The sequence below is a fragment of the Macaca mulatta genome, chromosome 20, assembly GCF_049350105.2.
Source record: "Macaca mulatta isolate MMU2019108-1 chromosome 20, T2T-MMU8v2.0, whole genome shotgun sequence".
NCBI classification, from domain to species: Eukaryota; Metazoa; Chordata; class Mammalia; order Primates; family Cercopithecidae; genus Macaca; species Macaca mulatta.
In genome coordinates, this window is record NC_133425.1 from 85428858 (window position 1) to 85454080 (window position 25223).

Below are 25223 nucleotides of genomic sequence, written 5' to 3' on the forward strand. Positions count from 1 at the left end.
TTTATTTATGAATTATGTGCCCATTTTTTCGATTGGGTTCTTGGTATTTTTTCTTCTTAGTTTCTCACATATTGGGGATATTAGCCTGTTATTTGTGAGATGTAAATATTTTCTTTATGAATTGCCATTTGACTTTGTGGTATTTTCTTTCCTATGGCGAAGTTTTATTTTGCTTACATTTTTATATGGTCACATTGATTAATGTTTATTTCATCTAAGTTTTAATGTCTGGAAGGGCTAGTCTCCCCTGTGCAATTTTTCTTTTTCTTTTTTTTTTTTTTTTTTGAGACGGAGTCTCATTCTGTCACCCTGGCTGGAATGCAGTGGCGCGATCTTGGCTTACTGCGAGCTCCACCTCCCAGGTTCATGCCATTCTACTGCCTCAGCCTCCCAAGTAGCTAGGACTACAGGCGCCTGCCACCATGCCCAATTTTTTTGTATTTTTTTTGGTAGAGACGGGGTTTCACTGTGTTAGCCAGGATGGTCTCGATCTCCTGACCTCACAATCTGCCTGCCTTGGCCTCCCAAAGTGCTGGTATTACAGGCGTGAGCCACCGTGCCCGGCCTCAATTTTTCTTTTTTAACAAACATCTTCTGCTGGGCATGGTGGTTCACACTTTCAATCCCTGCACTTTTGGAGGCCCAGGCTAGAAGACCACTTGAGTCCAGGAGTTCCAGACTAGCCTGGGCAACACACAGACTCCTTCTCTACCAAAATAATTAGCTGGGGGTGGTGGCATGTGCCTGTAGTCCCAGCACTCCAGAGGCTGAGGTGTGAGGATTGCTTGAGCTTTGGAGGTCGAGGCTACAGTGAGCCAAGATTGCGCCACTGCACTCTAGCCTGGATGATGGAGCGAGACCCTGTCTCAAAGAAAAAAAAAGTTTTCCTGGCGATTCTTACACATATATGAGCTTTTCAAAGCATATATTTAAATAACATTTTAATGACAAAATTTGATACTCTCAGGCATCAAAATGGAAATACCAACAGCAAGGTTTCCAGGGATGTCGAACACCGCAGAGCAGAGAGGCCTGGCTGGGTCTCCACTGTTGAGTTCGTCATGGTGCTTCTGCTTTGTTCTGATTAACGTTTGGTTACACACATGGAAAAATGACCTAAGAGAGTTGTTTTGAACAGTGCTTTTTCTCATTGTACAGCTTCTGGTAACAGTTTATTGCATCATTGATAGCTCTGGAAACTCTAAGTTTTCATCATTAGGGCTGTTACTAGCAAGGACCTGCAAGCCAGCCTCGAAATGCGAGAGGGCTGCCAACAGTCTTCCTGTGGTTAACTGCCGCAGCGCCCAGGGATCATCTTTCCTCTCCTCCTCCCCCACTGCCGGCTCCTGTTCCAGCTGCATTAGTTCCTCATTTGAGAGATCTTCATGGGACTGCAGCAACTGGTCCACAGCAGCCTCAGCAATCTCCTCAAAGGCCACATTTCTGGCAAGGGTCACAATGGTTTTTTTAAGCTGTGCAATGTTATCTACCCGGGAAAAATGCTGGGCCTGAACACACTCAGGCCAAATCTTCTCCCACACGCTGTTCATTATCGCTGGTTTGAGCTCCTCCCAAGTACGCGGTGTTGTCCACAGCATCCATGATGCTGTAGTTTCTCCAAAATTCCCTAATCACAGCTGTATCCTCACCATCCGTTGCTTCTAGGATGTGCTCAGAAGTCCTCAGATAGTGAGCTTTGAAGGCAGAGGCTACACCTTGACACATGGGCTGGATTTAGTCAGTTGTACCGTCATGAATGTATTATACTCTTATGTTATCTGAAACATCGCTCAAATTCACAGGGTGGCATGACGCATTGTCTAGTATGAGCAATGCTTTGTTGGTGAGATTATTTTAGGCACAGTGTTTTTCAACGGCAGGGCAAAAAAAGTAAGCGAACCATTCATGAAAGATGCTCCTGGTCCCCCAAGCTTTTCTGTTGGAGCGCCAAATCACGGGCAGATTGGGCTTCGAGTACCCCTTCAGAGCCCTGGGGGTTTCCAAGCGGTACACCAGTAAGGGCTTCAACTTAAAGTCCCCAGTGGCACTGCCACCAAGCAGCAGCATCAAGCGATCTTTGTATGACTTAAACCCTGGCTCAGCATTCTCTTCCTCGGAAGTGAACGTTTCTTCGGGCATTCTCTTCCAATCAAGTCCTGTCTCATCTACGTTAAAGACACCCGGGGGGCGTACTCACCTTCTTCGATGATGCTTTTCAGCATTTCTGTGTACATGTTCTTGTTGCTGGGAGCTGCGCTGTTCAACTTGAAGTGGGGCAAACAGTGGCGCTCCTTGAATCTCACAAGCCACCCTGACCCTTTACTCACATGAAACCTCTCCACTTGAGAGCTTTCGCCATGTTCACGCTGTAAGTCATCAAACAGCCTTCTGAACGATGGCGGCGTTCAAGGGCGCATTTCGCTGCCTCTGGTCTTCCAGCCACAAGCTCAGCAGCCGCTCCATACTCTCCATCACTGCACTTCGATGGCGAGTCAACCGTGAGGCTCTCAAAGGAGTAGCTATTTGAGAACTCGATTTTTTTCTTTACTATCTCAGATGGTCGCCACTGTAGAGACAGCAAGACCTAAGGCCTTTGCGATCTGACTGAGCTTTTCACCCGCTTCAAATCGTCGTAACACTTCCAATTTGAGGTCAAGGGTAATCACTTTCCGTTCCCTTTTGGCACTAGGGATGACAGTTGCATCTGTGGGCCTTTTCCCAGGCATTTCTGCCTCCAAAATGTCAGAAAATCACAGCGGTCTCAAGTGCAAGAAGGCTGTGGTTCCTCTACGTCCCCCTGCAGAACTCGGTAAACAGAAAACGAGGCTAGGAAGAGGCGCAGGCTGATGTCCCGGAGACGTGGACGGGTCGCCATGGGCAGGCCCAGCCCCACTGCCCAGCCCCGCTGCTTCACTGTCCACTCCGAGGAGGCCGCGCGGGTCTCCCGGTGCCGCTCCAGGTCCGCGTGGTGGGGCCGTGCGGCCGCAGGCACATACAAGCGGCCTGGGTTCTGGGGCTCCAGAAAAAGTTGCAACCAACCAAGCAGACAAACGGAACTCCGTGAGGGGGACACTGCGGCAGCAACGTCCCGGGGCGGTTTTCTACTGCAGCGGAGGGCGGGCCGGGCGGCTGTTCGGTTTCGGGAGCTGCTTTCCATGGAGGATCCCAGCAATAAGTGTGGATGCAGATGCCCGATTTAAGATAAGCCTAAAGGCGCTGGGTATCCCCTTAGCGCCCAGCTTTCTGGGCAGGACGAGCCTGCGCTGGCGATCAAAGCCTCGAACTGTCAGGCGACGGCGTGGACACCCAAGACTGGGCCCCAGCCGGCGCCGCGGCCCTGCTGCGCATGCGCGAGGCCTCCCTATGCGTGCGGGGCCGTAGGACCGCTCTCCCGTTGCGCATGCGCGCGCTCGGGCGGCGCGGGGTCTGGGTCTGGGGATGTGGTACCGGCCGCTGGCGGCGGCCGGCAGTATAGCGGTGGCCGGGCCACTGGCCTTGCTGTGGCGATGTGGTGGTCCAGGAGGCAGCAGGACGGCCAAGACCAGCGCGAGGGCCCTGGGCACGGCCCGGCAGGTGAGCGAGGAGGCGCTGTCCGCCGGTTCCGGGCGGCTGGTCTGCGCTGGACGCCGCGTGACGCCATTCGCCTGCGCCGGCCGCGGGGGAGCGCGGGAGCGCGGCGGCCCGGACCCGGTCCCCGCAGTGAGGCCGGCAGCCCCTGGCCGGAGCTTCCCGCCGCCCGCCTCCTCCCGGGCGTCCCCTCCGTCTCCAAACTCCTCTTCTCCCCGCTGCCTCTTCCACCCACTTGTTGCGGAATTCCCGCTGTTTCCTGGATGCCCGCGCACCTCGGACATCGGAACCGGGACCTCCAGCCTCCTTGCTGGGCTCTGTAGAGAGCCGGGCGTTGAGCGGTTTGCGCTTGAGTCCCACCTGCTCGCGAACCAACTTTGTGGCCCCGCGTGCCGGCCCGTTTCCTCCTGGGCTCGGCGGCATTCGGCTGTATCCACCTCGCAGTTACTCAGTGGACCAGATACGATGAGAGGCGTGAAAGGGTTTTGCAAACTGTTCTTCATTCAGCGACCAGTCACTGTCGTAACAGCTAATACTGAGAGCTAACGGCTTTACGCGGATTGTCTGTCTTACACCCGCCCTGTAGGTAGATATGGCTGTAACCGTATTGTAATTTATTATATTATTTTTTAAATTTGGGGGCGGGGCCGGAGTCTCGCTGTGTTGTCTAGGCTGGAATCGAACTCATGGGCACAAGCGATTCTCCTGTCTCAGCCTCTGGAGTAGCTGGGACTACAGGCTTGAGCCACGTGCCCTGCTCATAACCCTGTTTTTTATAGGGTTATAGTCTAAGGCCGGAATATTCTGTATTTTAAGATTGCTTTATTTTTTTTATTTTTATTTTTTTTTTTTGAGACGGAGTCTCGCGCTGTGTCACCCAGGCTGGAGTGCAGTGGCGCGATCTCGGCTCACTGCAAGCTCCGCCTCCCAGGTTCACGCCATTCTCCTGCCTCAGCCTCCGAGTAGCTGGGACTACAGGCGCCCGCCACCACGCCCGGCTAGTTTTTTGTATTTTTAGTAGAGACGGGGTTTCACCATGTTAGCCAGGATGGTCTCGATTTCCTGACCTCGCGATCCACCCGCCTCGGCCTCCCAAAGTGCTGGGATTACAGGCTTGAGCCACCGCGCCCGGCCAAGATTGCTTTATTTTTATGTTGCTACATCCCAGTGGGCAGCAGTAAAGTTGAATTTTTTTTTTTTTCTAATGCAGAGTTTTTGAATTTTGATCCCAGAAAACTGTCATGGTTTTCAGACAGTAGTAAAATAAAAAGAAGGGTTCCATGAGTATTTCTGTCCTGTCTTCAGGAATGAACTTTCCCTTCATCTCCATTCATTTGGGAAACTGTATGATGGTTTTGTTTCTAGCAATATGAGCGAAAGCAGTCTTTCACCTGTGGCCATGTGGCATCAGCATTGCAGAGGCCCTCCTGGTGGTTAACACATGTTAACAGTCAGCAATGTACAATATCAGTGTGTACAGCCTAATACAGCCCAGGAGAGTTTTGAATCATTGAACTGCTATAGACCCCTTTATGAAGGGAGGACGGACGTTGAGTGATCTTTGAGTTCCTTCCCAGACTGGGTCATTCATCTGTATCTCATTTATTAGAGATCGATCTGTTAATCATCTACCAGGGAATGTCTGGGTGAACACAACAGGCAAGGGCTCTGCCCCACTGGCTTGCTCTCCTTTGAGAGCTTAATGACTTGTGGACTGAGGGTGACATGCAGAAGTTGGAGAGGTGGCAGCAATTTGCTTTTTTTTTTTTTTTGAGATGGAGTTTCCCTCTTGTTGCCCATGCTGGAGTGCAGTGGCGCAATCTCAGCTCACCGCAACCTCCGACTCTCAGGTTCAAGCGATTCTCCTGCCTCAGCCTCCCAAGTAGCTGGGATTACAGGTGCCCGCCACCACACCCAGCTGATTTTTGTATTTTTTTTTTTTTTTTTTTTTTTTGAGACGGAGTCTTGCTCTGTTGCCCGGGCTGGAGTGCAGTGGCCGGATCTCAGCTCACTGCAGGCTCCGCCTTCCGAGTTTACACCATTCTCCTGCCTCAGCCTCCCGAGTAGCTGGGGCTCCAGGCGCCGGCCACCTCGCCCGGCTAGTTTTTTGTGCTTTTTTTTTTTTTTTTTTTTTTTTTTTTAAGTAGAGACGGGGTTTCACCGTGTTAGCCAGGATGGTCTCGATCTCCTGACCTTGTGATCCACCCGTCTCGGCTGGGATTACAGGCTTGAGCCACTGCGTCCGGCACTGATTTTGTATTTTTAGTAGAGACGGCCGGGCACAGTGGCTCGCGCCTGTAATCACAGCACTTTGGGAGGCCGAGATGGGCGGATCACCTGAGGTGGGGAGTTGGAGACCAGTCTGACCAATGTGGAGAAACCCCGTCTCTACTTAAAGTATAAAATTAGCCGGGCGTGGTGGCAGGCGCCTGTAATCCCAGCTTCTCGGGAGGCTGGGGCAGGAGAATTGCTTGAACCTGGGAGGCGGAGGTTGCGGTGAGCCAAGGTTGCGCCGTTGCACTCCAGCCTGGGAGTGGGACTCCGTCTCAAAGAAAACAAAACGAAAAACGCCCTAACAGCTCTCTTCATGGACGCTTATGTTGTGTAGGCTTCCATGCAGTCATCTTTCATTCATTGAGCTACCTACTCTATCCTTGTTCTCATGGAGTTTACGTGCTGTGCAAGGAGGAACCAGACAATAAATAAGCAAGTATTAGGCATGTAAGGAAAGGAAGCAGAATAAAGGAAATAGAAAATGAAGAAAGGGAATAGAGGAGGGATAAACCCTGTTACTTGTGTCTCCTGCAGGAAGTGAGGGATTCAGATGAGCTTACTCGGAGAATGGAATAGAAAGTGCCCTGCCCTAGGGTAGGTCCAGCCTTGTGTTTGTGTGATCAGCATGAGGAAGAGTTTAGTGAGAGACAGTGAGGCCAAGGAGGGGCAGGGCCTCATAGACCTGCTGAGGTTGCACCTGTGTGCTGTGTGCGCGTCTGTGGGACCCAGAATAAGGGTCAACTCATTTATGGTCTGACTGGAAAGAGGACAGCAGCACTTTGCCCTGTTTAAGGGAGTTTGTGTTTTGCCCACCTTCACATCTTGACTTTGCATATACAAAAACTAATTTAGCAAGATTATCTATTGTGAGCTGTGAACTGACTTGCGGAAAACTCCAAGAAGGAATGGTAGACTCTTGTCTCAGTGTTTACGTTTACTGTGAGAACTACATCTGACTTAACCAGATTGTGTCCTAACCAAATCACAAAAGGACTAAATTGTGAATTAAAGCAAAGGAATTGGATGTTTTATCAAGTTTTGGAAGCCTGAAGAGTCATACTTTGTACCTTCAGGGCTGTAGGCTACCTGGTATCTACCCAGCCACCACGACCAGCGCCACGCCGTCTTTGGGGTGGTCCTGGAAAAGCCCTGGAAGATTGGGGCATCAGAACTCTCTGCACACCTTCAGCGACCAGCTGTCTTCAGGCACTCACATTACCTCTCAGTTTCTACTTTCTCAGATGGGCAGTGGGGATCAAGTGAGGTAAGAGGCACTTGGCACCCTACAATGTGCAGTACGACCGCCTTCTGTTCTTTGCGTAGGTTTCCTGTTGACCCACGCCTTGGGTTCCAAACCCCCATCGGGGAAACACACATTCATGGGACCCTTGGAGAGTCATTGCTCGCTCTGTGTCAGGTACCGTGCGCCGCTGGTGCGGGGATGGCTGCTGCAGATGGATTTCATTCATGATGCAGGAGCCTTTGCTAGCCCCACAGCCTTTACTGTCAGCATTCTCTTTCTGAGCTGCTTTTTTTTTTCCCTGACTTTAATATCTTTTTCATAGCATGTCTTACGTTTTAGTCTACTGTGGTCTTTTACAGGGATATTTGAATAGTGTAGTTAATTAGAAAGTTACTAATGGGGGAATGAGTTTACTTTGGGGTAATAGCCTACAGAGTTGCATCACCCTGAATGTTGACGCAGCTGAAATAACACAGGTGTTGTCAACTATTGGTCTTGTTTCATTATAACAAAATATTGGAGGCTCACGGCTATCATCCCAGCACTTTGGGTGGCTGAGGCAGGTAGATCACCTGAGGTCAGGAGTTCAAGAACAGCCTGACCAATATGGTGAAACCCTGTCTCTAATAAAAATACAAAAATTAGCCAGCGTGGTGGTGTACACCTGTAATCCCAGCTACTTGGGAGATAGGGAGAATCGCTTGAACCCAGGAGGCAGAGGTTGCAGTGAGCTGAGATCACGCCACCGTAGTCCAGCCTGGGTGACAGAGGAAGACTGTCTCAAAAATAAATAAATAAATAAAATATTGGGGACAATATAAATTCACTGGTTATGTTGGGATTTTGTTGGATACAGTTAGTACTGGGTTATTGAGTACTTAGATTTTGTTTTTATATATATATATATGTTTGTGTGTGTGTGTGTTTTTGAGACAGAGCCTCACTGTCGCCAGGCTGGAGTGCAGTGGCACGATCTCGGCTTACTGCAACCTCCGCCTCCCAGGTTCAAGCAATTCTCCTACCTTAGCCTCCCGAGTAATTGGGAATACAGGCGCCCACCTCCATGCCTGGCTAATTTTTGTACTTTTAGTACAGACGGGGTTTCACCATGTTGGCCAGGCTGGTCTCAAACTCCTGACCTCACGTGATCCTCCTGCCTCAGCCTCCCAAAGTGCTGAGATTACAGACATGAGCCACGGCACCCGGTGGACGTTTTCCTCCTTGAAGACTGAAGAAAATACAGAGCTGCTGGAAAAATTGTTTTCTTGGCCTGACAAAAACTCTTACCTCTTGCTGGATGCCGTATTACCTGCCTGTTGTCCCTGCTGTGAATAGCCACTGCACTCCAATGAGATCCCATCTTAAAAAAAAAAAAAAAAAAAAAAAAAGGCTAGGCTCACGCCTGTGATCCCAGCACTTTGGGAGGTGAAAGTGGGCAGATCACCTGAGGTGAGGAGTTCGAGACCAGCCTAACCAACATGGTGAAACTCCATCTCTACTAAAAATACAAAAATTAGCCGGGCAAGGTGGCGGGCGCCTGTAATCCCAGCTACTCGGGAGACTGAGGCAGGAGAATGGCATGAACCCTGGAGGCAGAGGTTGCAGTGAGCTGAGATCACACCACTGCACTCTGGCCTGGGCAAGAGCAAAACTCGGTGTCATAAAAAAAAAAAAGAAAGAAAAGAAATTAATCTCTCGGTTGACCAAAGATGAGTCATAGTGTATTTCAGTATTTAAATTTTACGCATTTGTATGTTTTAGTCTTACAGTCTTATTTTTGAAGCTGCAATATTTTAAGTTACTAAATAAAGTTGCCTCCGTTTCTTAGCCATGTTTTTTGTTTTTTAGGGAGCTTTTTGCTTGCTGTTGGAGGCTATAGCTATAAAAATTTGCAGTGCATTTCTGCAGTGAACTTGTTCCTGTTTAGTTCTATTGAATCATATTTCTAATGGGATATTTAAGGCAATAAACTCACACCTCGTCCTGCTTCCTCCTGTGGTTGTGGCCAGTGAGAATGAGCAGTGTTGTATTGAATAAGAAGCTGATAAGCTCATCTGGTGTCTTGTTTCAGTGCCTCCGAGGGATCCACTTTCAGAAACCGACTCTGCAGGCGAGATCAACGTTTTTTTCCTGGTGGCTGTGTTCAAAACCACCCAAAGGTGCCTGTCTTTCATCTACCATTGTTAGCAGCATGAGGTTTACAGGAACTGAGTGTGACTTTTACAGTGAGTGACCAGGGGGTGAGGATCAAGACCACTCAGGGCACACCCCACTGCACCCCGCCCCATTCTACCCCTTCCTGGCTTCCATATTGAGCCACACAACGTCCAACACTTTCTCTGTGTCTTTATGGTGTTGATATCTCAGTAAAGCTGGTGAGAGAAAAGCTCTTTCCAAAGGAAGGTGCTAGATGAATCTTTTGGAAGGCATGGGAACAAACCTTGGTTTCTGCATATCTCACTCTGCGGACCAGCTAAGCCTCATGTTTGGAAAGCAGAACAAAAACAATGTGCAGACTGTCATTAGCTCAGAGCACACTTGCCCACTTGGAGTCCTTCTGTAGGCCATGGACCTGGGCTTTGTGCTTTGTGTCCAGGGACGGTGTTCACTGAAGTCCCTGGAGACCCTGTGTCCCCACAGAGTAGAAGGTGCTCCCTGCACTTGCCTCATTGTTAGGACCTGAGGGCACTTGCTGATTGTATGAAGTGAGAAGAGAGAGACAGGAGGAGGGAAAACTGTCCTGTGTCTCACTTTCTCTATAGCGACTTGACAGTATGATTGCTTTTCTTTTTTTTTCTTTTTTTTTTGAGACAGAGTCTCGCTCTGTCACCCAGGCTGGAGTGCAATGGTGTGATCTCGGCTCACTGCAAGCCCCGCCTCCCGGGTTCACGCCATTCTCCTGCCTCAGCCTCCTGAGTAGCTGGGACTACAGGCGACCACCACCACGCGCAGCTAATTGTTTTGTAGTTTTAGTAGAGACGAAGTTTCACCGTATTAGCCAGGATGGTCTTGATCTCCTGACCTTGTGATCTGCCTGCCTTGGCCTCCCAAAGTGCTGGGATTACAGGTGTGAGCCACTGCGCCCGGCCAAGCAGTGTGTCTATGAAGACTGATGTTTGTCCTTAACATTTATGCAAATTTTTACTCCATCTTGTAATATGTTTGCCATTCCTGGGGTCACCTTGGCCTTCTCTGGCCTTTCATGTTGTTACTTTGCGGTAGTTGGAGTAGCACTGTATTTGTGAAGCGGACAGTGTCATAGCTTACTTGTCCTGGAACTTGTCCTGGAACATTACAGGAGGAGGCTGGTAGGTCCGTGGGTCACAAGTGTATGTAGGAGGCCAGATTTTTTGGAGGAGAGGCAGACTCTGCTTAGAACAGGTGGTTTGTGTTCCCTGGTTCTCTTGAGAAGGGGGACCACCCATACCAGTCTGCCTTATTATCATTTTCTTCCTTTCTTTCTTTCCTCAAATTATAGCCGATTTTGGGACTGTTACCCCAAAAAAGTTTGCTATTAAAGCTCAACATTAAGCCAACAAGGTGAAATTTTAGGGATTTTAGATGTGTCTGAAGCCACTTCTCAGCAGTATCTCCCCAGTCTCATCCTTTTCCTGGTGTCTGTTTATTTCCAGAAGGCACTGGTGTTATTAAAATTGTGTGTTGGAAAGTGTTTTGCTGTTTTCTGAGTCCTCTTTCTCTGGAAAATTATATGTAATTGCTTTTTGAAGTCAGACTTTGTTTTCTCTCAGAGACTGGTGAGCCAAAGAATGCCGAGCCTGGGGGAGATGGAAGCAGGAGAGGAGGGAAGCGGGATGACGTTGCCTGGTGGAGGCGGATGCAGAAGGTTTGTGTGCATCTTTGTCTACGCCTGCTGCTGTAACAGAATACATCAGACTGGATAATTTATAAACAGGATACATTTACTGCTCATGGTTGTGGAGGCTGGAGGTACAAGGTCGCAACGTGGACAACATGGTGAAACCTCGTCTCTACAAAAAATACAAGAATAAGCCAGGCGTGGTGGCGTGTGCCTGTAGTCCCCACTACTCAGGAGGCTCAGGCGGGAGGATTGCATGAACGTGGGAGTTGAGAGTGTGGTGAGCCATGATCACACCACTGCACTCCAACCTGGGCGACGGGTTGTGAGGGCACCAATCCCATTCGTGAAGGCAGAGCTGTTGGGACCTAATCCCCTCCCAGGGGCCTCATCTCTTAATACCTTTGCCTTAGGGGTTGAGGCCCAACATGGGAATTATGGGAGAACACATACATTCAAACCCACATCAATCTTTCTGCTTGTTTAAAGGTGAGCTGTTGAATTAGTTCATAAGTTTCAAAGAAGTTAGTTTCTAAAAATGTCCTGAGGCCGGGTGCAGTGGGTCATGCCTGTAATCCCAGCACTTTGGGAGGTGGGAGGATTACTTGAGCCTAGGAGTTCGACACCAGCCTGGGCAACATAGCGAGACCTCGTCTCTACCAAAAAAAAAAAAAAAAAATTAGCCAGGCGTGCTGGCATGCACCTCTGGTCCCAAGTACTCAGGAGGCTGAGGCAGGAGGATTGCTTAAGCCCAGGAAGTTGAGGCTGCAGTAAACCATGATCGCGTGATTGCACTCCAGCCTGGGTGACCAAGTAAGATCCTGCCTCAAAAAAAAAAAAAGGCCGGGCGCGGTTGCTCAAGCCTGTAATCCCAGCACTTTGGGAGGCCGAGACGGGCGGATCACGAGGTCAGGAGATCGAGACCATCTTGGCTAACCCGGTGAAACCCCGTCTCTACTAAAAAATAAAAAAAGTAGCCGGGCGAGGCGGCGGGCGCCTGTAGTCCCAGCTACTCGGGAGGCTGAGGCAGGAGAATGGCGTGAACCCAGGAGGCGGAGCTTGCAGTGAGCTGAGATCCGGCCACTGCACTCCAGCCTGGGCGACAGAGCGAGACTCCGTCTCAAAAAAAAAAAAAAAAAAAAAAAAAAAAAAAAAAAAAAAAAAAAGAAGTGCTGAGATTTCTGTTTGGATTTTATTATTATTTTTTGAGGTAAGGTCTCACTCGTCATCCAGGCTAGAGTGCAGGGATACGATCAGATACAATCACTGCTCACTGTAGCCTTGACCTCCCAGGCTCAGATGATTCTCCCACCTCAGCCTCTAGAACAGCTGAGACCACAGGCGTGCACCACCACTCCTGGCTAATTTTTTTTTAAATTTTTTGTAGAGACGGGGTCTCCCAATGTTGCCCAGGCTGGTTTCGAACTCCTGGGCTCAAGCAATCCTCTCACCTCGGCCTCCTTGAGTGCTGGGACTACAGACGTGAGTCACCATGCCTGGCCTCTATCTGGATTTTAACAGACTCACATAAGAGATAACCCTAGCAACAGTGGCTCAAACACAGCGCTCTTTGTGGACTTTCTGCTTCTCCTGGGGCATCTGGTGAGCTGCAGCTTTCAGTGTGTTTCGTACACCATATGAAGATCTTTCCTCATGAGAGGAACTGAGGCTACATTGTGTAGGGTCCGGAGAGGGGGTTGGAAAACTTTTGTAATAACATCTGAAAAAGGAAGTAGCCATTTTCATGAAGAAACTATTTTCATTTAACTGGAAAATGTGTTTTCTTTTTCCCACAGGGGGACTTCCCCTGGGATGACAAGGATTTCCGCAGTCTGGCCCTTTTGGGGGCAGGTGTTGCCGTGGGATTTTTCTACCTCTATTTTCGAGATCCTGGAAGAGAAATCACTTGGAAGCACTTTGTACAGAATTACCTGGCCAGAGGTCTGGTGAGAGGCATTTATAGTTCACCTACCTGGGAAGGAGGCCGCTGTAGTGGTGTACACGTGGTCTGCGATGCCCGTAAGAAGCTGTGAGCGCTGAGGCCTGGGTTGAGAATGCATTGTGTGGTAGATGTGCTGGGCAGTCCCACCCTCTGGTCATAGATGAGACACAGTTTTACTTTTCCCAGGAGTGGCCCCAACAGAAGGTGAGTAAGCTCAGTTTCGTGCTGGGTGGAAGCTTCCTTAACATCTTGGCTTTTTTTTTTTTTTTTTCAGCTTCAGCTTCTGTGAGTAAGTTCTGATTGTCTGTGTCTGTTTATCATCAAGTGTCAATTTCTTATTTAATTCAGATCTTTTCTTTCCCCTAGTGTACCCCTGTCTACTCCTGCACCCCTGTGCCCTGCTGAGTGGCCCTGGACAGTAGTTGGGGGCTTTGTGTCTGTGCACAGGGGCATATGGCACCAACAAGCCTCCGCCTGTCCTTCACTGGGCCTGGGTCTGTCAGGTTGCTGAAGGCAGGTGAAGCACTGCTCAGGCTTTAGTATAAAGTTACATGAGAGCAAGTGCTGTGCTTCTCAGTTGCCCTCAGAAAGATATTTGTTAAGTGATGCAGTGTTAAGATCTGAACTTCTTTCTGTAGGAAAATCTTGTTTTCCCAGCAGGGTTTGTGGCTAAGGCCTTTTTTTTTTTTCTTTTTGAGACAGGGTCTTGCTCTGTCACCCAGGCTGGAGTGCAGTGGTGTGAAGTCTCGACCTTCTGGTTCCAAGCCAGCCTCCCACGTCAGCCTTCTGAGTGTCTGGGACTATAAAAAACATAATTTTTTTTTTTTTTTTTTGGAGATGGAGTCTTGTTGTGTCGCCCTGGCTGGAGTACAGTGGCGTGATCTCTATTCACTGTAACCTCCACCTCCCTGGTTCAAGTGATTCTCCTGCCTCAGCCTGATGAGTAGCTGGGATTACAAGTGCACATCACCACGCCTCCACGGGAGGTGGAGGTTGATAATTTTTTGTATTTTAGTAGAGACAGGGTTTCACTGTGGTGCCCAGGCTGGTCTCGAACTCCTGAGCTCAGGCAGTCCTCCCGCCTTGGCCTCCCAAAGTGCCAGGATTACAGGCGTGAGCTACCGTGCCCGGCCCGCAATTTCTTTTTTTAGAGACAGCGTCTCCTTATGTTGCCCAGGCTGGTCTCAGACTCCTGGGCTCTAGTGATGCTCCCACTTCGGCCTCCTGAAGTGCTGCAATTATAGTTGTGAACCACCACCCAAGGCCTTTTTGTCTGGCCACAGGGCACACAGCTGTCTTCAGAGAGGTCCTTGACGACTCCTTATGCGAGGAGGGGAGAGCTGCTGTAGCCCCTCTCTGCCGTGGGTCTTCACCCACAGCTGCTGCCATGAGGAGGGGTGAGACAGATAATTTGGCCCACGATGCCTGCTGGTGTGTGGGTTCTGGACAGATCCCAGAGCTTCTGCGAGGTCCTTTTCAGGCATCTGACACGCTGACCGTGCCGCGGTTGTGGGGTTAGGCTCGAGACACACCTGTCATAAACACGTTGATGTTGGTCACATGACCCTGAGTAGTCAAGAAAAGTTGTGTCGTTGTGGTTTCCGTTTCTGTGGAGGGGGAAGAGCAACGCTGTTGTCATCATACCTGACGAAATGGCTGCCCCTCCCGTGTTTTTGCTGCACGCCGGCTCTCAGGCCGTGTTCGCCGCTGGGTGGCTGCGTGGAGGCCTTTGGGGTTGCGTTTTCATTCTTGGCCCCATTTTCTTGTGCTGTCTGCAGCTGTGTGGGCGAAATGTTTCTGGAAGACTTTGCTGTATTGTCAGCTGAGACTTCTATACCTTTTAGATTTTTTTTTTTTTTTTCAGATGGAGCCTCACTCTGTTGCCCAGGCTGGAGTGCAGTGTGCAATACTGGCTCACTGCCACTGCCGCCTCCCAGGTTCAAGCAGTTCTCCCTGCCTCAGCCTCTTGAGTAGCTGGGATTACAGGCGCACACTACCACATCTGACTAATATTTGTATTTTTGGTAGAGACAGGGTTTCACCATGTTGGCCAGGCTCGTCTCGAACCCCTGGCCTCAAATGATCCACCCTCCTCAGCCGCCCAAAGTGCTGGGATTAGAGGTCTGAGCCACCGCGCCCAGCCTTCCTTTTAGGTTTCAAGTCGCTCTGGAATCTTTGGTGCTCAGATCTCAGATGTACCAGGTCTGAGCCACCGCGCCCGGCCTTCCTTTTAGATTTTTAGGTCACTCTGGAATCTTTGGTGCTCAGATGTACCAGGTCTGAGCCACCATGCCTGGCCTTCCTTTTAGGTTTTAAGTTACTCCGGAATCTTTGGTGCTCTGGAATCTTTGGTGCTCAGATCTCAGATGTACCAAATTGTAAATCCTCTGAATTACGTGCACAGGCCAGGCTAGAAATGTCCGAATCAGTGGGAAAACAAAACTCGGATCTGCACAGCAGAGTGGATGCAGCTTCTCAGACACCGTCAGAGTCTCGGTCTGCACTGTGGGACTAGTCTGAGGATAAGCCTGAGGTTTAGTATCGAATATGATACTCACTGCTTTAGCCGTGGGCTGGTCTGAGGGTGAGGCCCTGTTTACTGTTGAATATCATACTCATTGCTTTAGCTGTGCTGATTATTTTTCTCTTTTTCCCAGGTGGACCGGCTGGAAGTCGTGAACAAACAGTTGGTGCGTGTTATTCCTGCCCCTGGGACCTCTTCTGAGGTGAGGGGTGAGTTTGAGGCTGAGTACTCCAGACATAAGTTTTTTTCAGTAAAATACTCCCTTAGTATCCATCAACTACTCTTTAATGTGATTTTTTTTTCTCATTGGCATGTATCAATAACAAAGCTTTCCAAGTAGGACAGGAGCCCTTATAAGACTAACTAGGATTCAGATTTGCCATGCAGTGTCTGAGAACAACTTATTGAGGATTGTGAGGAGAGAAGAGACAAAAATAAAAGAGTAAAAAGCAAAAAGGAACGGCTGGGCATGGTGGTTCATGCCTGTAATCCCAGCACTTTGGCAGACAGAGGTGGGCGGATTACTTGCGGCCAGGAGTTAAAGACTTGCCTGGCCAACATGGTGAAACCCCATCTTTACTAAAAGTACAATAATTAGCCAGGCATGGTGGCCTGTACCTGTAATCCCAGTTACTCAGGAGGTTGAGGCATGAGAATTGCTTGAACCCGGGAGGTGGACGTTACAGTAAGCCAAGATCATCCCACTGCACTTCAGCCCGGGTGACAGAGGGAGACTGTCTCAAAAAGAAAAAGAGACAAAGGCACACCCCAGCAGTCATTGGACATTTTACACTTTTGTCTAGAACTTAAAGACTGTAATTTCGTGGGGCCAAAACCAGAGTCTTCTGCTGTTAGTATAGTTTCCCTTGGAGCTAGCCTCGGCACAGGCCTCGTCCATGTTGTGGAGATTAAGGCTAGGAGAAGAGGTAGTGGGAGGTGCATATGTGAGGGTGGGGCTCAGTGTGGGACACAGTGATGCACCCTAAGCTTGCTCTTGCTCTCTGCAGAAGTTCGTGTGGTTTAACATTGGCAGTGTTGACACCTTTGAGCGGAACCTGGAGTCTGCTCAGTGGGAGCTGGGGATTGAGCCCCCCAACCAGGCAGCAGTGGTCTACACCAATGAGAGTGACGGGTGAGGAGGATGGTGAAGGGCCTCTGTTTGAACACGAAACAAAAATGCCATGTTTAACCTGTTTTGGAATATATTTCTCAAACTTATAAGCATCTATAATAAGCAATGCCTGTAGTAAAAAATATATATATATGCTTTTATATATATATGGGTGTGTGTGTGTATATATGTGTGTGTATATATATGTTTTTTACTCTGTTTTTCATGAGAAGAGAATTGAAGCAGGGAAATAATTTGACTACGCAGCCTTAAAAAAGAAAACCAGTCGTTTGGGTGTCTTTGTTGCAGCAGAAATTCCCTGAAGTCCTGTAGGGAGCCTTCCACAATTGACTGTGCAGCAGGATCACTACGGGAGCCCTGTCAAAATGCTCTTCTGTCATTTCTACCTGCCACTCCTGCAGAACTGTCGAATTAATGTCCAGAGGCGGGGCTTGTGCACCTGTGACTTCCCCAGGCTCCCTGTTGGGCAGCCCTGACCCATCCTCCCAGGTGCTGGGGGTCCCTGCACACAACTCTGCAGCTCCTATGTAGTACCTGACACTTGGTCGTTCTTTTTTTTTTTTCTTTTTGAGACAGAGTCTCGCTCTGTCGCCCAGGCTTGGAGTACAGTGGTGCAATCTCGGCTCACTGCAAGCTCTGCCTCCTGGGTTCACGCCATTCTTCTGCCTCAGCCTCCCGAGTAGCTGGGACTATAGGCACCCACCACCATGCCTGGCTACTTTTTTGTATTTTTAGTAGAGATGGGGTTTCACCATGTTAGCCAGGATGGTCTCGATCTCCTGACTTTGTGATCTGCCCGCCTGGGCCTCCCAAAGTGTTGGGATTACAGGTGTGAGCCACCGCACCTGCCCGACACTTGGTCATTCTAAGCTTCCCATGGTTCTCATGTTATCTTGGATTTCCACTGCATCGTATGTTCTTTTTTTTTTTTTTTTTTTGAGACGGAGTCTCGCTCTGTCGCCCAGGCTGGAGTGCAGTGGCCGGATCTCAGCTCACTGCAAGCTCCGCCCTCCACGTTCACGCCATTCTCCTGCCTCAGCCTCCCGAGTAGCTGGGACTACAGGCGCCCGCCACCACGCCCGGCTAGTTTTTTGTATTTTTTAGTAGAGACGGGGTTTCACCGTGTTAGCCAGGATGGTCTCGATCTCCTGACCTCGTGATCCGCCCGTCTCGGCCTCCCAAAGTGCTGGGATTACAGGCTTGAGCCACCGCGCCCGGCCTATTGTATGTTCTTAAAGTAATTATGGACATGAGGGCAAAGACCAGATGAAATACTCTGTGCTTCCCAGGACTCAGCACAGAAGTCAGTGTTGCTGAGTGTGGATCCTGTTTTCATGTTTACATCCTGGGGATGTCATTGCTCTGTCTTCTCCGGCCCTTCTGCCCAGAATTGAAAACTGAACCGAGAGAGTACAAATCCAGTACCAGCTTTAGCCAGGAGGGTGTAAAAATTGGAATTGTAGTGGTTTTGGTGGTTTCTTTGAGACATATGTTTAAGCACAGAGTAGGGGCCGCAGTGGGGTGAGAGAAGGTGAGGCAGGTAGAAATCTGGAGATTAACTCTCAGATTCTAGTGGCAGGGCTCAGGCCTGTGGTCTCCTGCTGGAGCTCCTGGATGTCATCTAGGTGCTGTTTATTGCTGACTTGGGTTCTGTCTTTGCTTGTTGAGTTGCCGGGAATGCCTGGTTGTATGTGGGGCTGAAAGGGACTGCAGAGCCACTGGAGGAGGGATGGCCTCTGAAGAGCAAGAGCAAAGATAAAAAATAAAGCAAGAAGACATTTGGTGTCTTCCTCTGATGAAACAGGCCCGGTTGGCCCTAGATGCCAGGAGGCCTTGCTGGGTCTGCTGGAGGCACCTCCTGGCTCCTGGGGGAGATGTGGTGTAAGCTCCAGCAGGGCTGCTTGGCCGGGTGGAGGAGGTGGTGGGTGGTGGAATTGGTCACCCTCCCTGCCCCACCAAGGCAGCCACAGGTTACATCAGGGAGATAGAAATGCCTGTGACTAGAGCCTTCAGAACTGGAGAGGCCTAGTGCTGGACGGACTTTGACACATTTTTTAAAAAAGAGGCTGGGCGTGGTGGCTCATTCCTGTAATCCTAGCATTTTGGGAGACCGAGGCAGGTGGATCATGAGGTCAAGAGATCTGAGACCATGCTGGCTAACAGGGTGAAACCCCGTCTCTACTAAAAATACAAAAAATTAGCCGGGCGTGGTGGCGGGTGCCTGTAGTCTCAGCTACTTGGGAGGCTGAGGCAGGAGAATGGTGTGAACCCGGGAGGCGGAGCTTGCAGTGAGCCGAGATCGCACCACTGCACTCCAGCCTGGGTGACAGAGGGAGACTCCATCTCAAAAAAAAAAAAAAAAAAAAAAAAGGACGAGGGCCGGGCGTGATGCTCACATAGGTAATCTCAGCGCTTTGGGAGGCTGAGGAGGGGGGATCACCTGAGACTAGCAGTTTGAAACCAGCTGGACAACGCAGTGAGACAAGACTGCGTGTCTATAAAAAGTTAAATATCTGGTGTGGTGGCACGCATGCCTGTGGTTCTAGCTACTCAGGAGGTTTAGGCAGGAGAATCTCTTGAGCCTGGGAGTTCAAAGTTACTGTGATCGTGCCACTGCCCACCAGCCTGGGTGACAGTGAGACCCTATCTCAAAAAAAGGAAAAAAACCTGCTCCCTTTTGTGTAGCAAAACAAAGTCCTAGAGCGGTCTCTTCTAAGAGGGTTTTGCTTTGTCATCCAGGCTGGAGTGTAGTTGTGCAATCATGGCTCATTGCAGCCTTGAACTCCCAGGCACAGGCAGTCCTCTCACTTCAGCCTCCTGAGTAGCTGGAACTACAGGCACACGCCACCACGCCCAGCTAATTTTTGTATTTTTAGTAGAGATGGTTTCACCAGGTTGGTTAGGCTGGTCTCGAACTCCTTACCTCAGGTGATCCACCTGCTTCGGCCTCCCAAAGTGCTGGGATTACAGGTGTGAGCCACCACGCCCGGCCATTTTTATATTTTTTGTAGGGACACAGTCTGGCCATGTTGCCCAGGCTGGTCTTGAACTGCTAGGCTCAAGAGATCCTCCCACGGTGGCCTCCCAAAGTGCTGGGATTATAGGTGTGACCCACCGTGCCTGGCACAAAGGTGCTATTTCTGACCTCCTGAGCGTGACAAGTAGTTCTCTTGGATTTTCCAGCTCTTTATTGCGAAGACTGGTGCCCACCCTTCTCCTGGTTGGCATTCTCCTCTATGCTGCCAGGAGGGGCCCTATGGGAGCCAGGCGCAGTAGACGAGGAGGGGGCCTCTTCAGTGTTGGTGAGACAACAGCCAAGATCTTAAAGAGCAACATCGATGTGCGATTTGCGGATGTAGCTGGGTGCGAAAGAAGCCAAATTGGAAATTATGGAATTTGTGAATTTCCTGAAGAATCCCAAGCAGTATCAGGACTTGGGAGCAAAAATTCCAAAGGTACTGATTTTAGAAAATGTAGTAATCCTCTGAGCTCCAAGTCAAAGCCAGAGATGGCTGTGGGTCAGAGTAGGTTCTTACTCCTGTTTTATTAGTTTGTTTAATATTTATTACATAGAACAATAGGTACAACTTGTATGAACAGGCTTGGGATCAGATGTAGCTGCCTCTTTTAAGCCCATGACCCAGACAGCGGCTAGGTCTGTGCAGCCGGACAGCGGCTAGATCTGTGCAGCCAGACCGCGGCTAGGTGTGTGCAGCCGGACCGTGGCTAGGTGTGTGCAGCCGACAGTGGCTAGGTGTGTGCAGCCGGACCGTGGCTAGGTGTGTGCAGCCGGACCGTGGCTAGGTGTGTGCAGCCGGACCGTGGCTAGGTCTGTGCAGCCGGACCGCGGCTAGGTGTGTGCAGCTGGACCGTGGCTAGGTGTGTGCAGCTGACAGCGGCTAGGTGTGTGCAGCCGGACCGTGGCTAGGTGTGTGCAGCCGGACCGTGGCTAGGTGTGTGCAGCCAGACCGTGGCTAGGTCTGTGCAGCCGGACCGCGGCTAGGTGTGTGCAGCAGGACCGCGGCTAGGTCTGTGCAGCCGGACCGCGGCTAGGTGTGTGCAGCCGACAGCGGCTAGGTGTGTGCAGCCAGACAGCGGCTAGGTCTGTGCAGCCGGACCGTGGCTAAGTCTGTGCAGCAGGACCGCGGCTAGGTCTGTGCAGCCAGCCAGTCAGCGCGTTGTGGGTGGTGTGGGTCAGGGTGCCAGATCTGGCTGCTGGGCACACAGAGCAAGTTTATCTCTTGGTGCCATTTTGGGGTCATGACTCTTTGAGGGCCTGACAGAAGCCATGGATTTTTTTCCCAGAAATATTTGCATTCACAGAAACTCGATTCACACACCCTTTAAATCACCTCTGGGCTTTGGACCAAGCTGAGGACACCCAGATCCTTGCAGTGCCATTGCACCCCCACCCCCAGCACCTCGCGATGGGGTGGGCATTCACTGGACAGTTTGCTCCAAACAATAAATAATGATTAGGCCAAGCACTGTGAACCTGGGGCAAAGCCAGGAGGTGACAGACCTGTTTTCCCCTTTGGTGAGTGTGAGGCCGGGAAGCAGGTGTGTGTGACGGACGTGAAGAGCCGGGACCTTCTGCTTCTGTTGGAGCTCCACCTCTGCTCATAGTCAGGTGTTGCAGTGGGTGGTTCTCTTTGCCTTTCAGAATGTTTTTTTTTTGGAGACAGAGTCTTGCTCTGTCGCCCAGGCTGGAGTGCAGTGGCGCGATCTTGACTCACTGCAACCTCCACCTCCCGGGTTCACGCCATTCTCCTGCCTCAGCCTCCCAAGTAGCTGGGACTACAGTCACGTATCACCATGCCCAGCTAATTTTTGTAATTTTAGTGGAGACGGGATTTCACCATGTTGGCCAGGCTGGTCTCAAACTCCTGACTTCAGGTGATCCGCCTGCCTTAGCCTCCCAAAGTGCTGGGATTACGGGTGTGAGCTACTGCATCTGTTTTTGTTTTTAATTTATGTCTATTGCTGCTGAAAAAATTATAGTTTTTTTCATATGTATTTGTTGGCGAAAATCTGTATGAGAAAGGGAGTGGGTGAGGCAGTCAGGTACCAAGAAAGGCCCCTCACCTGGTGTGTTGGTCCCCGTTTCCCAGCAGGCGGGGCTCCTGCGAGAGGGGGCTCTGTCAGCCTCTGTGTTACATCACAGGCCTGGTGCTGTGCTGTGGATGTCAGGAAAGAGTTCGTGGGGTCAGAGCCCATCTGGCTTCCCGTTATTGGGTGTGAGGTACAGTGATTTCCCAAAATTACCTCTGCCTGTGGCATCCCCTGTGAGAATCCATCATGAAGAGCTGGCTGTGTGTGCGGCCACGGTGGTGCCTTTCCTGGAGCACATGGGTAGAACAGAGTGTGCTGTGGGCAAGTCTAGCCCCCTCCTGCCCTCCAGCTCCTTAGCCATCCCTGATGGGATTCTTCTTAGTCAGTCTCAGAAGTCACCAGTGTAAGCAGCTTTCTGTCCTGTGTACCGTCTGCTCCCCTGTTAAGAGCCCAGTGTCACCATTCTGTTTCAGGGAGCAGTGCTCACTGGTCCTCCTGGTACCGGCAAGACCCTTCTTGCCAAAGCAACTGCAGGGGAGGCCAGTGTGCCCTTCATCACTGTGAACGGGTCCGAGTTCCTGGAAATGTTTGTTGGCGTTGGGCCAGCAAGGGTAAGTGGACGGGAACCTGCTGCAGGTGGCCTCAGCACCGTGCCTTGACCAGGACTGGTCAACTTGAATAGCTTGGTGTGGGGCCCTGGCCCTGGGCATGGGCACGTGTGGTAGGTGCTGGTGCACCGGGGCGAAATGGGTCAGAGGTTTCTGAGGAGAGGGTGGAGGATAGTTGGCATTCCTGTCTTCCTACCAGTAGCAAAACAGGTTCTCTGTGGGTTTCTGTTTCAGGTTCGTGACATGTTTGCAATGGCCCGAAAAAACGCTCCATGTATCTTATTCATTGATGAGATTGATGCGATTGGCAGGAAGCGAGGCCAAGGGCACTTTGGAGGCCAGAGTGAGCAGGAGAACACCCTGAACCAGATGCTCGTGGAGATGGACGGTGTGTGTAGGCTGCAGCCGGCCTGTGGTGTGCAGCTGTTCCCCTGCAGCTGCTTAGGGACAGTCTGCACAGCCTTTTTCTGTACAGTCACCCCCAGAAGAGAGTCCCTGATTATTCTGTTTTTAAGGAAGGCTGCTCTCAGGCAAACGTGATGGAGAAAGCTGTGTCAGATTCACAAGCCTCCTCCAGTGCCCGTGACAGGATAGGGGCAGTTCATTCCCTTGCCGCCAGATGGAGAGGGGTTCTCTGGAGTGTGGAGACACCTGCTTCTCTGGGGAGGGGGACCAGGTAGACGAGCATGGCTGCTCCTGACGGTGCCCACAGGGTACTGTGTCCACAACCCATGCTCCTTCCGCTCTGAGCCTTGTCTTGGTGCCCCTGCATCACCCAGAATCTCACAGACCCCCCAGGCCCGTCTCTTCTCAGAGTGATTCTAGCTAAGATGTGACTGACCGTCGCCTGTCAGTCCTGCTAAAGCCTTGTTGGGCACGTCCAGGTTCTGTGCCATTTTTCAGATTTGGAAAAACTTTCACTTAGACCTTCGGCAGATTTGATTTTCACTTTGGCTTCAGGGCTGTGTTGGGGTCCCTAAGACCACCCCAGATGTGGTGACTTGCTAGGAGAAGTCACAGGACTCGGCCTATAGTAGCACTCAGGGCTGTGATTTACTACCGTTAAAGGAGGACACAGCAAAGTCAGCCAGGGGAGAAGCCGCATTGGGTCGCAAGGAGACCGGGTGCAGTGTTGAACCCTCCTCCAGTGGAGCCACATGGGACGCGCTCACTTCCCCCAGCATCAGGCTGTGACCACGCCTGCTGCATGTTGACCAGGAAGCTCAGGAGAGACTCGGTTCCCGGGGTTTTTGCTGGGGGCGCACAAAGCGTTTGGGCCCAGGGAGCTGTTTATCTCCGGGAATGGTGGGAATGCCCCCAGACTCACAGCGCCAGACACTGACCTTGCGAGCAGGCCTTTCTGAGGACAGCAGTGAGGCCTGCTGTGTTAAACACTGTTCTCTGCGGGCCAAAAGCATTTCCTAAGTATTTTTCTGTCTTTAGTACCCAATAGTAATTCTAATTAGATTATGACTGTTTTGATATCTGGAGGAGACCGATTGGAGACAGGACGGACGTGGGGCACTCAGCCTTTCTCCTCCCTTCCCCTCTGTTGAGCATCCCATTTCCTGTGCAGTCCCTGGCCTGCCCTCATCCACTCCAGCACGACGTGGTGTCAGAGGCTGCAGGAAACAGAATTAAGTCAGGATAAGGAGGGCCCACGCCCTGGACTTGTCTACCCCCTGAGCCAGGCTGTGGGGTTCCCAGTTAGTGGAGGGATGGCTGGTTACCTGCCATGCCCACATTGGGCTTGCTACTGGGGCTCACCTGCTTCTCCCGTGTCCAGGGTTCAACTCTGCCACCAACATCGTGGTGTTGGCTGGCACCAACCGCCCTGACATCCTGGACCCAGCCCTGATGCGGCCTGGCCGATTTGATCGCCAGATTTACATTGGTGAGTGCCCCTTTCTCAGGGTTGGGCCTTTATCCCCTTGGCCGAAAAGTTTGTTTAGGTGATTTACAGTGTATTTGGAGGAGATTTTGATGGTAATTCTGAAGCAGTTAATGTAACATTTTGAAAATGTGTGAGAGCTGCAAGTTGCTGCCATCAGTCCTGCCCCTGGCAGTCCACTTTTTGACAAGAATACGTGCGATCGGGCCTGCAGGGATGTTTTTTTTTTTTCACTACTGTAAAAATTTGATAATTGGTCAAGTGTGGTGGCTCACGCCTGTAATCCCAACTCTTTTGGAGGCCGAGGCTGGCGGATCAGGAGGTCAGGAGTTCGAGACCAGCCTGGCCCATATGGTGAGACCCTGTCTCTACTGAAAATACAAAATTAGCTGGGTGTGGTGGCGTGCACCTGTAATCCCAGCTACTCAAAGGCTGAGGCAGGAGAATCGCTTGAACCTGGGGGGCAGAGGTTGCGGTGAGCGGAGATCTCACCACTGCACTCCACCCTGGGCAACAAGAGTGAAACTCTGTCTCAGAAACAATAAATAAATGAAAAAATTGAAAATTGATAATTTAGAAGACAGCAATTTACCCCTTACTCTTCACCCTGACGGTCAGCCATCATTGCCTTCCCCCTCCCTTCTCGTGTTTGTTAGGAAGCGTTAATTCCCTGTGGCCCTTGTGTTGCTTGCTGTCAAGTGGCGTGGCCCTGGGTTGAGGGGTGCTGTCAAGTGGCATGGCCCTGGGTTGAGGGGTGTAGTCGAGTGGCGTGGCCCTGGGTTGAGGGGTGTCGTAGCTGTGGAGCTGAATGTGCCTGTGCCCTGGCTGGTTTCTGCCATTGCTTTCAGCTCTGTCTGGAGGATGACAGCAGAGAGCTCCACAGGGACCCCAGCTGTCCTTGCAGTTCTGTGATATGGTTGTGGGCGACTGTTCTGAAGACCCAGAAGGCACAAGAGCCCGTGCCTCTCTCTCTCTTTCATTAGGCCCCCCGACATCAAAGGCAGGTCCTCCATCTTTAAGGTCCACCTGCGCCCACTGAAGCTGGACGAGAGCCTCAATAAGGACACCCTGGCGAGGAAGCTGGCAGTGCTCACCCCAGGCTTCACTGGTGAGTGTTGGGGGCTGTGCCGTCCCCTTGTGGTGGGAGCCATGTATGCTCTGCTTCTTGTCATG

General features: G+C 50.8%; 2 protein-coding genes across 2 annotated transcripts in view; one reads left to right on the forward strand and one right to left on the reverse strand.

The window, feature by feature from the left end:
• Window positions 1-2027: 2027 nt before the first annotated feature.
• Window positions 2028-2878, reverse strand: CENPBD1 (Putative CENPB DNA-binding domain-containing protein 1). The gene is given in 3 exon segments (XM_015126850.3): window positions 2028-2382; window positions 2384-2540; window positions 2543-2878. Coding segments are annotated over 3 exon segments (558 nt in total). The 5' UTR covers window positions 2727-2878; the 3' UTR covers window positions 2028-2165.
• Window positions 2879-3388: 510 nt separating this feature from the next.
• The window catches only part of LOC715685 (mitochondrial inner membrane m-AAA protease component AFG3L1), a 29000-nt gene continuing 7165 nt past the window's right edge, over window positions 3389-25223 (forward strand). Inside the window, 12 exon segments of the mRNA XM_077986837.1 lie at window positions 3389-3573; window positions 9156-9309; window positions 10834-10928; window positions 12698-12847; window positions 15501-15569; window positions 16378-16499; window positions 19683-19869; window positions 19871-19954; window positions 22025-22162; window positions 22394-22547; window positions 23946-24057; window positions 25034-25158. Of these exon segments, the coding sequence (XP_077842963.1) occupies window positions 3439-3573; window positions 9156-9309; window positions 10834-10928; window positions 12698-12847; window positions 15501-15569; window positions 16378-16499; window positions 19683-19869; window positions 19871-19954; window positions 22025-22162; window positions 22394-22547; window positions 23946-24057; window positions 25034-25158 (1525 nt within the window). The 5' untranslated portion in view covers window positions 3389-3438.